We start from the raw sequence: 13,929 nt of genomic DNA on the forward strand, positions 1-13,929 counted from the left end.
TGTCTTGAATCCTACAGTTCACAAATGTACTAAATGAAACACGTTGGATACAGATCAAGCATTTTGTCTACTTGGATCTAGTAAGTGACCAGGCTTCCTCTTGATGCCTGGACACTGGGTCTCTCTTGATGCATCGCCCCCCAGCAATTTAAACACACCACAACAGTTGAAGTAGTAGTTACTCCACTTATCCTTATACTCAATACCTTACTGTCAGGCAACAAATCCAGATGTGCCTCATCCGGCAGCGTCACTTTCACCCTACTTGCCACCATCCAATGGAATGCCCTCGCTCTAGCCAACAAAACAAACCCAACAGTGCAACTAAAAAACCTTGTGCTCGCTAACGAGGGATGGCATCCTTCCCCATCGCTGTCCAACTGACACCCATAGCACCAGAGACATTGTCACTCAGGAAACCAATATTTATATTGCTTAAGCATAGATAATGGCACTACAGACTACATGTTCATCCTTTTCATGTCTGTCATCTTGTTAATGACCCTGGTCTATGTTCCTTGTTTGATCTATCCCACCATCAACTGGCTTACCCACAACCCACTAGCCACAGCATATTGTAAAAGCACTGTGACCCCACCTTGACTGCCTCTGTCATCTGATACTTTATTCTATTTAAGGTATTTCTGTTTGCAATTCCCCACTGCCAGTCTAAATAAATAACTACAAATAGTAAATATATAAAATACAAACAACCGTACAAATTACCATCCAATATCAAACTTTCCTTATCTGGCAAAGTTGCTGGAGGAACTTGCAGTATCTGAATTGGAGATTCACAATCAGGTACTTTTAGATTCACATCAGGTGGGTTTTAGGTTCACCAGAGGAACTGGAATTTTACTTCTCGTGGTCTTGTATTAACCCAGAATGAAGGCATGCAGGCAGATAGTGGGGATACAACAGCCCTCATTCTTCTGGATTTAAGTGTTGCTTTCAACACAGTGGACCATATACGAAAGGCTGGAATGAATTGGGGTGGTTCTATCTTAGAACAGGTAATAGCAATCTACTGCCATTTTGTGGTGTCCTTTCTGGTCAGCCTAGCTGCCTATAGAAACGAAGTACACCAGGGGTCGGCACTGTTGCCACTATTGTTTAAGTTCTACATTCTTCGACTAGCCTAGTTAATCATGGGTTTTGGTGTGGACATTTATAACTACAGTAAGAAAATATTTGCTGCTTTGCCTCCACAGACATCTATGGAACCTCACTCCCCAACTGTTTGCTCATTTGAATCCTGACCGGACTTCTGAAGGTGCTTTAACTACCTTGCTTAGCTTATTTATTTTGGAGGCGCTGATCAGTCACTATGGCTATCAGTACAAGAAGACCTGACTTCTGAAGGTGTTTTATCTACCTTGCTTAGCTCGTCTATTTTGGGGCCACAGATCAGTCTCTATGGCCATCACTGCAAGAGGATCCTGTCCCTTGTTACAAAATTCCTTGTTTTTAAGCTGTACCCATCACCTTGCAGTTGGGTGCAGCAGGGGTACTTTAATAGTTTGTTGGTATTGAGCTCACTAGGCAAAATTATTAGGTAAAGTAATATGCGTTGAACCGCCCAGTAAGTAGTAAGCAAAACAAGGCCATACTCTAGCCTCAAAGCTTCAAATGGGGTAGAGGAGGGGAGATTTATAATACTTAAGATTTTCCCTTCTATTTTACTTAACAAGGCGACATGGGCTTGAGGCAAAGATGCCAGACCATACATTAGCTTGGTATAATGCTTACCTTGTATACTTCCAAGAGAGCCAGAATATAGAGCCCTCACTTTTACCAATATATTGTTTTGCAGCTGACCATTTCCTCCAAATATGTAGGACACACATTTCTGCATAATATATGCTAGGGTTCATTTTAACATTAAAACCCAAATAACAATAATGATGTTGATCAACTGCTTGGAGAAAGAAGTTGAACTAATTGAGTTTGAACAATATTTTGTTAAGATCAACAACCTTGCACATTTTTGTTTACTTTATTGTGAGGACAAGCATAGGTTTGGACACAGACAGGTATATGGTTTTGGACTTTTAGACACAGACTATGCTTAGTTTACTTTAGGTAGGGAAATCCCACCTTAGCATAGGGCAAATTAGGCGTTACACCTTCCTGACATTTGAGTTAATAAAAGTTGTACACCTTGAAACCTTTGTTGTCTGTGTCTACTTCCATGACGCCAAACTTACAAATGACATACTTAGAAGATATCTGATTTTGTTTCTTTTTTTAGTTCTTACTGCCGAGTATACATATGCAGGTAAACAATATGATTTTGAAGGGGGAAGTTCCTCCACATATAACTAATGTACATGAAACTAATATGAACAATTTCTGTTTTGTCTTTTACTTTTCATTTTTACTTTTTATTTTTTAATCTTTATTGCTTTTCATAGTTTTATCTCAATTGATATTTCTATTTATATTTATAATGGTTGTAGTGCTTAGCCCGGAGGACGGACTGAGTTCCGAAATGCATTGGCTACACAGTATTTCTGTATAAACACTGCCTCTTATGAAGGATTAAAAAATAACTGAGCTAATAAACATTGATTTGTACTTAATAATTTAAGTACAATGCAGATTGAAATGAATTGGTTTAAGACTGAATGACATCTTCTTTCAACTGAGTATAGAGATAAGCGAGAGCACATGGTTGTTTCAAGGACAACCCTAGAACCTCCTTTTGTATTTAACACCCTTGTGCCAGTGGGCATTTTTCACCATTGTGAATGTGAGACGAATAAGTTAATATTTGGTACTAACAAATAAGGAACAGACTACAACATAAGAGTGGTGCCCACCTTCAATCACTGTTATTTTCTTCAAGTCCCCAATACACACTGCCTATGCCCCTACAGCCCTCTGCACCCTTAAAAATCATAAACATTTAATCCCTAACCCACCCCGCCTAAACAATCCTGAGAAACGTGCAGCAAAACAGCAGTTTTACCAAATGCGGTGAAACATCAGCAACGAGATGAGTGGGTATCCAGCCCTTTAGCTGTCCAGCCCCAAAGCTTTGGAATGTACTTGTTTTAAGGAAAATATCCTAATTTCTGACCTTAAAAGAACACTTGCCTCTTCCTAACATTATGAAGTATTCATCTTTTTTACCAATGGTATTTCCAGACAGCAACTGCACCATGAGGCCGCCTGGGGCGGTAGAGCACAGAACATAATATCAGAGAAGTTTATCAGACAAGAGAGCAGAGAGTACAGGCGCTATACCTTTATTAAGTACTTCTTGATGTTCTCGTACTTCTCAAGGGTGAACAGGCCTGTGTGATGTGGGATGAACTCCAAGCTCTCCAGTGTCTGGGTGTGCGAGCGACTTAGCTGCTCTGGGCTGCAACAAGAGAAGGGACAGACATCAGTTTTTCACTACAATGTGCACACTGAAGTGTGTGTGTTCTCCGTGTGATTTGTATTTACCATAAATATTTGACACATTTTATGCTTTATATGACCAAAATAATGTTTAGGCAGGGGACCCAAACCAAAGAGTGAAAAAATGTAACTCGATGCACCAACCTGTCTCGTTGTTGGCGACGATTGGTAGTCAGGGCTACGGCTATGCTCTCCCAGGCCTTTCGAGCTTCACCCTGCCCTGGGCTCTCACATCCCAACTGGTTCCAGCACTCCTCAAAAACTGCTTTCCATTTCTCATCAGCAGATACTGCTAGGTTCCCATGCTTTCTTCTGATCAAAAAAGGAAGTTCAAATCCATTGTTATGTACTAAATATTAAGTGGAAGACATGGCTAGATCATATAAAAGAAGCTATCAAGGTGGTGTCTTGCATCATGCCAACTTAATATTAATGCTTTAATCCATGAACCCAGGTCCACATGACTAGTTTGTATGTCACTGCGGGTGAAAGTCCTAGACAGTGCTTCTTCCAAGAAGGCTTGTACTTTTTAATTCTCCTTCTTTTTCCAGATGAGTTGAAATCTGCTGTCTCCTGCGGGATAGGTCCCTAGAGTCCCTTTATCTCTCATAGTTATGGTGCCCTTAAGACACCATGTTCCTCCGCGAGTCTTCTTGCATGGGTGACTGTGTGATTACCTTACTATTACCATCATTGGTGAATAATGGGATTCCACCTGAGGCCCTTAAGGGTGTTCATCTGTTGAAAGTATGGAGTTTGCCATCTATACTAAGTTTCTATTGTGCAAAAGAAAGCAGATATGGCCATATAGGGTCATTGCCTCTGCATGCTTCTTTTCATGCTTAAGGAGTCCTCCAAGGGTTAGCATAGTAATGGAGCAGACTCCTAGCTTAAATAGGAATACTTGGAGTGGAGTGCAAGCTCAGATTCCAATCAGGATAGTGCATTAATTCCAATATTTGGCAGCTGCCCAATCACTGGTGGTTGCCACATTCAAACTTTCCTGAGCTACCTCCGATACAAACACTGAAGCATGGGATGCACTTTAGGAATCTTAGAAACCATTGACGTATATGGGGGATCTGGTCATGGGTCCCGCTGCTTCGTTTTCTTTCACATAAATGAATCAGGGTTTGACACCAAAACTCATATTGAACCCCTAACACAAGAGCACCCTAACCAACCAAAAGAATGACAGTGGGCCTCATTACGAGTCCGGCGGTAACCGCGGCGGTAAAACCGCCTGGTTACTGCCGGACTCGTACTACTATTCCGCCTCCGTGATTCCCGGAATTACTGGGGCATTACAACCCCGGTTTTCCGGGAATCACGGAGGCGGAATGGTGTTAATCCCCTTTCCCATCGAGTCCTCTGGGACTCGATGGGAATGGGGATCATGGAAACACCGGCAGCATCTCGTAATGCTGCCAGTGTTTCCTCGGCCGCCTGCAGGCGGGCGGTGTTAAACCCGCCAGGTCAGGCCTGGCGGGAACATCACCTCCCGCCTGCAGGAGTCGGGATCAGGCGGTCGGGAAACAACGGTGGCGGTGGGTTTACCACCACCGTTATTTCCGGACTGCCTGAGTTATAATGAGGCCCAGTAACTTGGTGAAGAGACTCGGTCACCCCAAGCCTGAGATGCTACGCCTCTCTAAGGGGTCACATTCTAGTGTGTGTGTCCCGGATAAGGCTATGGCTCTTGACGCATCTGGGAAAAGGTTTGGTTAACCATTCAGGAAAGAGGAAAAGATACAGGGACTCCCGATAGAGGTACAGTGATTAATTCTTGTACTTTCACTCTCATAGTCACACTGCCATTTATCAGTGAATACATTATATTGAGCAGGAATGGATAGGGTTCTGTGATTTTCGAATTTGGTACTCATTGGTAGATATTAGACCAATTTCCCATTGCAAAACTATTGGGAAAATCTCTTGATTCCAGGCAATTTTTTATAAGAAATGTTAATATGTTTGTTCACAAAACCAAACTTATCTCCCATAATGTGCAGAAATGTCAGGTGGCCATGGTTAAAATGTTCAGAATCAGCCCTGTGGCCAGATTCTGAGAGGCAACTCGATATTGGTGAACTGAGAAAGACACCAATATCTAGTTAAACTATCTGGATGGTGTGTCTGAGCAGTAAGGCTTAGACCTAGGAAGTGTGATTTGGTAAGGGCTCAGTTAGGTACATAAAGAGGACTCCTTAATAATACAGGTTGGGTAGAATGTTGAAAACACTGGGCCTCATTCTACCTTTGCCTGTATCCTGATGGTAGAGCCGCCAAGATATCAGCAAATGTAGTTACAGTTTCCGGCACCCTGCCGGAGTGATGGTGTAAATCCCCATTTGCCGTCATTACCAGCACCAGCAATGCTGGTGCCGGTAATGAGGGCTTTTTTGCGGTAGGGCGACCTGCTTACCTCCAGTATTTAGCTGCAGGTAACCCAGGGGCCCCACCGGCAAACCCGTAGTCAGCCGGGTGGTAAAGTGCCGGTATCCATTAACACTGTCACTTTTTTATCACACCGGCCAACTTAGAATGAGGCCCACAGGCCTTAGATAAACTCTAAGCAATTAAAAACCACAAGTAAGTATTGCACTAAAACAGTCACGTCTATTATATACCCATTCAATTATGGTGTGCTCTGGCTAAGAGCACCAACGCTTCACTTTAAAAACACAGTTCAAACAATAGAAGCAACTGTAGCGTAGTAAAACCAGTGAACAAAAAAACAAGGTAAGAACCAACTTAGAGAAATAATGTATAGAAAATAAAATAAATTTGAAACACCAGGCACAGTCTTATTTTTTTTTTTATAAAGGCACTAACCATAAAAAGTGTTTCCCTAGCTAGAAAAGAAGGGACCTAGGGCCCTAGTCACAGGCCCCAATGCAGTTCTCTTCAGAAGGCTAGGAGACTGTTTAACATTCTGAACAAGAGTTGGCAAAGCCAACAGTTAGAAAATATGTACTTTTTATGAAAATGTTGTTGTTTATTGGAAGCTTAATAAAATGTTTCTGAAATGAAAATGTTTCAAAGCAGTAGAACAATGGAAGCAAAATGCAACAGTTAGAAAATGTTTCAAAGCAGTAGAACAATGGAAGCAAAGATTTTTAGCAATCCCTCTCCAAATACAACCAACTTATGGTAAGCCCAGGGGAGGATCCTTGACCAGTCAGGCAAGCAAGAGTTGGAATAAGGACTTTATGCCCGTGGAGGTATGGGGGTAGGACAGTCCCTTGTACTCAGATTCACTCAGGGACCACTTTGGCAGCTCCTGAAATCTCTGGGCTCCCGTGCTCTGTGTCCTGGTTCCGATGAAGAAGGTCCAGGGGTCCCAAGTACAGAGGTCACATTCACCATCAGAATTTAGGTCTGGCTACTTAGCAGTCCTGAGCTCTGACAACACGGTTCCTGTGACTAGACAGCTGGACCACACTGCCAAGATGAAGAATGTGCCATCACAGTGTCGACAACCTCAGGATCCAAAGACACAATGTAGGTGGAGATTAGCGATAGAAAATGGTCGAAGACGACCCTCGTGGTGGAAACAAAGACGCTGGACTCCCAATGCCCTATTATAAACTCAGGTTAGTAGGGTTTTTCAAAGTCAGTACCTGAGATAGGACTTTGAAAAGCCAATCTACGGTTAGCAAGGTTATTCACAACTCCAGTTGAGAAAAGCCACCATCTTAAGAAGTGTTGAACAAGCAGCAAGGTTGACCTAAGGAGGAAGGGGATAATGTTGTGTAGTACAGTTTATACTTATAACTGATAAGGAATAGACCCTCACAAATGAGTTATAAAAATAACACTCATTTATTACAATATCACACTAAGATAAACTGTAAACATTTAAAGGTACTGTGAAGGCATCACAAAGTAAGACACAGGCAGAAAGTAAGACACAGACAACCGACTTAAAGTTAAAACAAAAGATATTTATTAACTTAAATGCCAGCATGGTTAAATGCCTAACTTGCAGCCTGAGTACAAAACCTATCCTTGCTCTCACTACTAAAGCTAACCAATGTGTAGGGATGTCAAAGTCAAAAGAAATAGTGTTCAACTTAAAGTTCTGAGCTTCTTCCAGCTCATAGCTTTCTTTCAGCTCTCCTTCCCCAAGCATAAGAAAGTACCATGAAAAAGTCTCAAGATTAACTTTCTCCAGTTAAAGGTGATACAGTTCAAAATCAATCCTTGGGGTTCCCTTCCCCAAGTTTCAAGTAACACAATTCCAAAACCAAAAGGCCTTGAGACTCTGTTCTCAAGACAAGTGTGGTCCCTTTAAGTCTCAGGATTCCCTCCCCTATGACTTCAACTTCACCACTTATACTTGCTTCAGTCTTTCAAAAAGTCTTAACAAAAACTCCAGGTCAACCTGACCTTCTTTCTGGCTTACCTCGGCAGTTAATTTGCAGTGGTTTCATTAAGCTGTTTCACAATGTCCTTATTTTACACCATTCAGGGCTCTCTGGTCTAGGCACAGTTGTTAGACCACACAGTCCACCCCTCACAGGTCGCGCAACCAGGATCCCCTGGTTCCTTAGCCCACACAGGTTCCTTGGCACTTGCTCCTGTGTACCAAGTCACCTTCACTTAGTTACTTTTATTGGCCTCTTGGCTTTATGTGTTGTGAGAAACTGGAGGTTATTTTCCCAAGTAGATCCCAGGAATCCCTTATTCAGGTGGCCAGGGAAGAACTGGCCCTCTCAGGTCCAGTGAAGAACTGGCCTTCTCAGATCCCAACCCTGGGGTTGGACGAGCGAGGGAGGATCACCTGGGTAGGAGTACCCAGGGTTATGCTCGGGGGAATGCCCCAGGTAAGACGCAGTATTATACCGAAGGAGAAGGTGAGGACAATGAAATCCTTGAGGCTTTTATAGGCTGTATCACATCTACCAACCTTCCACCCAATGAATCTCTCTAACCTAGATCCAACGACCCCTCTTTATATGGTAAATTCCCCAGAAACCCAAACCCTGTTGCACTTGGAAATCTCATCTCCCAGAATCCGTGTTTTCCTGTGTCCTATCTGAATATTTCCAGTCATTCTCCTACCTGTCCCTCTGATTATAATTTTCTGAATTCTCAGTCTGCTTTAACGAAATACTACCATTCCCACAATCCAATTTATTCATCTCATCTGCCCTACAAAACTCTCTTTTCTGAGTTAAACAACCAACCCCTTCCTTATGACACCTTTCCCCCATCGTACCCCGTAGGATATTTAGAAGCTCTACCCCAACCCCTTTTGATGCAAACACTTTCTTACACTGTAACAGACAGCAGACTAACACCAGAGCCATTTACCTGACATGTCCCAACACACGAGTCAGGCAGAGTCAGGCAATTGACAATCACGCACACCTGACGGTCCTTTACCTTCCCAACAGGGATAAAAGGCGGAGCACAAAAGCACACTTCGAGCAAGGCCGAATGAGCGAGGAGACAGCTACACCAAACCGGCAGTACAACCGAGAAGAAAGGCAGTGAGACCTGGAAGGACGACGAAGGGGGAATTGTCCTTGCCCTTTTCAACTCAGACCTGCAAAGCCGCCGAAAGGGAAATCATAAGACCGGGAGTTACAGCTGGTGTGCAGAGCAGCAATGTCAATGGTACACAGGGGCCTCCTGCATTGATAACGCAGGCGTAGAGGCAAGCTGGCTACTGTAGTACTATCCTTGACTTCAAAGACCAAAGAAGCCAACGGGTTCAACACAGCCTGTGAGTCAGAGGAAGCTGATAGCAAACCAAACTGTATTTAGCCCAAGGTTGCAGGACCTCAGTACTCCTGGGGCAAATTCCTTGCAACATTTTCAAGGCAAGGAATTTACAAGACAAAGAACTTGTGTATGTGTTTGAACTTTAAAGAAATCACAAGTGAGATCCAGGTGCCGAGGGGTCCGGCGCAACGTGGGCACTCATTCTGAAGACTCTGACTGGACCAGTTTTTGAAACTACAAGAACCAGAAGGCCCTAGAAAAGGGTGGCGTAAGGTGTCTGAGTGGCCCTACAAGGGTTACGTCAAATCCCTTGTACAATAGAAAGTCTCTGACCCATTGCCAGAGAAAAAGCCTGAAGCCCCAATGAACAGTGTGTTGACAAAGGTGAACCTGACAGAAGGATGTCCACCATGAACTGTTTAAAATGACATTATGCTTTGTGAATGCCAGAAGTGAAATTGAGTTGACAAAAGCCATAGTGAACCCGATGGAGGGAGGCAAACATTCAAGAAGGGTCTGAGCCTGGAAGAGGGGGATCGAGAGGTGAAAAACCATCAACCCACTGACATACAAATGCAACAGAGGAATCTTTTTGAATACAGTCAAGTGTGAACCCAACAGAAGGATGCCGAAAGAAAGCTAGGAGAAAGAAAACCCTGCGTTCTGATGAGAATGAGCAATGCATGAACTATATTAGAAATACATTGGGCCTCATTACACGTTGTGCGGTAAGGGATTAACGTTACCAGTAAGGGAATACTGTTAACGTTAAATCCCCATGCTAATTACGACCCGGATTACTGCTGTTAGTGGCACCGCTAACTACGGTGCCACTAATAGCGGTCAGTTTGCGTGCGCACGACCCTTCATCCCGTAAATAGCGCCATGCTGCTAATAGCACACCATCACAAGCCATGCGGGCATGCTAATAGCGTCATGGTAAAGCCCCAAAAAACCCTTACCGGTATGGCGCTAATACCGGCATCGCGAACCACCCGTTAAAAGTACAGAGCAGTGTTCCCACCTGCCACAGGTGGACACAATCAGCACAGGTGGAGGCAATGGAGACTGTGGCAGCACAAAAAGAGCACACCACACCCCTTCCCACACCAAGATGGTTCCAATACTAGCAGCATTACATGGGTTGGAGGACATGATTGCAGTGCAGCAGCAACAACAGGCAGCACAGAGGAGATGCAGGAGGAGGGCAGGACAGGTGGGACAGGTGCAGCAAGCACCACCAGGGCACCTAGTCATACCACAGAGGCAGCCACCAATCCCCAGGATCAGAGCCAGTCCATTTAACCTAACCCCTGAGCAGATACTCACCCTGTACCGTCTGGACAGGGATACCATCACCAGCGTCGTGGACATGATACATGACGACATTGTGAGCCTCATAGACATCAGAACTGCCATCCCCCCTCTACTGAAGGTGGTGACTGTGCTCCACTTCCTGGCCACAGGCCCAAGCATACAGTGGGGCAGATGCATGGCATCTCACAACCAGTATTCTCACGCACGCTGAACCAGGTACTGGATGCCCTCCTGAAGCATACACGTTAACACATATTCCTGCCCCGGACTGCCCAGGAGATTGCAAACACCAAAGTTGGCTTCTATTCACTGGCAGACATCCCAAGTTGCATCGGGGCCATCGACTGCACCCATGTGGAATTGGTGGTCCCACATCACAATGAAGTAGTCTACCGAAATAGGAAGCAATTCCACTCCATCAATGTCCAAATGGTATGTGACGCTAACAAGATAATCACACATTGTTGTGCCCGATTTCCCGGATCAACCCATGATTCCATGGTCCTGCGGAACTCAACCATACCAAGCTACATGGAGCGACAAGCTGGACAACGTTTGTGGCTACTCGGTGAGTAGCCGGCCAAGCACATGGCAGTGTGATTGGAGGGGGATAGGGGGGGGTGAGAGATACATACTCAAACTGGGTTTGTTTAGGGGGGGGGGGAGATACGTACTCCAAATGGGTGTTGACTGTCGTCCGTAGGAGAAATGGACATACAGATGTACCCCAATGTCCATCAGTGAAGGCCGCAATATACCTGACAATAACCCACATGCAATAAGCTGCACAACATAGAGAACAATCCAGGTCAACGAATGCTACACGTCCATCCACATCCACATTGCACACCATGCCACACCACATAATACACAAATCAGCAACATGGCGGCAAGATGGTAATACAGAATTACCGCAGCACAACATCAATACAGAAATGTGCCCTTGAATGCATGCAAAGGGATCACCCCTAGCCATAGCATTCAACCACACACCTATAGCACTGGTGAAGTGATTCTACACAGCATTGCAACATCGATGTCGGAATGCCACCACACTAGCAGTGTGGTATCAAATTTGCCTGGGCCCAGGGACACCCAAGACCTGGCCTCACCCAGGACATGTCAATTGGTGTTGGAGCCATGATTTGGGCATGTCCACTTGCAGGGTCAAGCTCACCTTTGCACATTGCAGTCACACAGATCGTCTGCATGCATGCTGCTAGTCGTGGATATTAATCACAATGCAAAGTCGATTTGTGTGATATGTACAGGCCACTCCAAAGGTGACCAGTAATAGGTCTGCATTCTTCCCCCCATACAGGCGATGCCGGCTATCCCTTGAAGAGGTGGCTCCTTACCCCTGTACGGAACCCACAGAACTGGCACGAAGAGGACTACAATCGTGCACATAACCGTACCCGCGTCGTGATAGAGCAGACATTTGGCCTTTTGAAGACATGGTTTAGGTGCATTAGCAGGTCTGGTGGTGCTCTCCTGTACGGTCATGAGAAGGTGGCCAAGATCACCATGGCATGTGTCATGCTGCACAATATGTGTATCAGACGGAATGTGCCACTGCCCCCTGACGTTGAGATACAAGCACCTAATGAGGATGATGATGGTGATGAGGACGGAGGTGACGGGGATTCAGGTCATGCAAGAGACGATGGCCAGGAGGGACGTGATGTGAGACAGCATCTGATCAACCAAATATTCTGAGTAACATGGTTTCACTCTGTAGGATGGATATGGGTAGTAATGCACTGGTGTCTGTGTTGAAGCGCACAATGGACCCTGTCACCAATAAAGTACACATACACAATGAAGAGGTCCAAGCCTGTGTTTTGAGTAATCACCAGTGTATTAAGGAATATTAAGATGAAAAAGTGCATGTCCCCAACTATCCCACCACCCTTCCCCCCTCCCCCACAACAGTCCCGAAACATCCTCTCCCCCTCCCCCCACAACAGTCCCGAAACACCCTTCCCTCCTCCCCCCACAACACTCCGAAACACCCTTCCCCCCTCCCCCCACAACAGTCCCGAAACACCCTCCCCCCCTCCCCCACAACAGTCCAGAACACCCTTCCCCCCTCCCCCCACAACAGTCCCAAAACACCCTTTACCCCCTCCCCCCGACAACAACCCCTTATGTGTCTTGCACAATGTTGTCCTGCTGCACACGTGGAAGGTAGACCCTGCAGTCCCTATTCCCCATTGCCACCACCAGCATTAGGAGGTTGGGTTGACGTGCGCCTCGCGGTGCGGCGGTGGGGGCTTGTCTGCCTTGAACTAGCAGATGATGAGGTGGCTGTCTGTCCCTGTGGTGGTGGTGGGAACTGGCGGTCCATCGCGTCCGCTATACGCGTGAGGTCCTGCCTGAGTTGGCCAATCTCCACGCACAGCCTGTTGGTACAGGCTTCAATCGCCTCCCTCGAGTGCCTGACAGTCTCTGTTATCTCCCCCCTGAGACGGGCAGCCTCTTCCACATGCTGCCCAACCGGCACAGTAATGTCCTCCTGGCACTGCCTGATGCTGGCCAGGTCAAGGGCACTGTGGCATGCTCGTGGTGTGGCTGCTGCGCCTTCCTCTGCGTCCAGGACATCTGGTGAAGCCACCGGTGGGCTACTGCACCCTTCCGTGTTGTCCTCGCCAAACTGGCCATGGACACTGGACCCTGGTGTTTGCTATGGAGTTGCCTCTGGGGTTCCTGGGGGGTTGGGGTGTGCATTTCTATGGAGAACTCTATCGGGTCCTCCACATCTGAGAGAGTCGCTGTGGCTGCCGCCTCACCTGTAGAACTTGTGGCAGCGGAGGGTGGGCCCTCCGTGGCTGGAATCTGTGGTGGGGGGTGCACATCTGAAGGTGTGGCAGTTGTTGCAGATGTAGACTGCGGTATGGTAGCAGTGGCGCTCCGACAATGTTTGGCACTCTGCATGGGAACACTTCTCCCTTTGCCCCTTGATGTAGTGGGGGTGTCCCCTGTCTCCTGTGGCCTGGGTTTTTTCTTGGCAGGGGTTGCCTGAGTCGCAGTGCCAGGTTCTTCACTGTCTGTATGTGAGCCTGTGGGGGACAAAGAGGGGGATTGCATTGGTGATGGTTCAATGTACTTAATGCAGAATACGTTAATCATGATGTTGTGTGCATTGGGACTTCATTGGTAGGGATCCAGGTGATGGGTCTGTTGAGTGGGTCATCCATGCATGGTTCTGTGTGGCACTTGTCTCTGGTGATGCGTGCATGTGTGTGTGTATGGGTTTAACACTGACATGGCCAGGGTTGTATGCATGTATGAATGTTGGCGCATCCATGAGGTGAATCTGGGCTCACATTTGGGGGGGGACCTCAACATTCACAGTGCATAGTTTCATGTATACACTCACCTCCATCTGATGTAGTGGGCACACCATGCTCCATGCTCCCGACTCCCTCGATTGATTCAACACCAATCGTGTTGGCACAGGTCTCC

General features: G+C 46.0%; 1 protein-coding gene across 8 annotated transcripts in view; it reads right to left on the reverse strand.

Moving 5' to 3' along the window:
- ALS2 (alsin Rho guanine nucleotide exchange factor ALS2) overlaps positions 1-13,929 on the reverse strand; it is a 1,241,906-nt gene that overhangs the window by 223,118 nt on the left and 1,004,859 nt on the right. For all 8 annotated transcript variants that reach the window (XM_069615500.1, XM_069615498.1, XM_069615499.1 and 5 more), the window contains 2 exons: positions 3,556-3,723; positions 3,253-3,370 (listed from right to left, as the gene is read on the reverse strand). In XM_069615500.1, the coding sequence (XP_069471601.1) occupies positions 3,253-3,370; positions 3,556-3,723 (286 nt within the window). The remainder of the gene's footprint in view (positions 1-3,252; positions 3,371-3,555; positions 3,724-13,929) is intronic.

This window comes from Ambystoma mexicanum, chromosome 9 (assembly GCF_040938575.1).
Source record: "Ambystoma mexicanum isolate Mex_15411 chromosome 9, UKY_AmexF1_1, whole genome shotgun sequence".
Classification (NCBI taxonomy): domain Eukaryota; kingdom Metazoa; phylum Chordata; class Amphibia; order Caudata; family Ambystomatidae; genus Ambystoma; species Ambystoma mexicanum.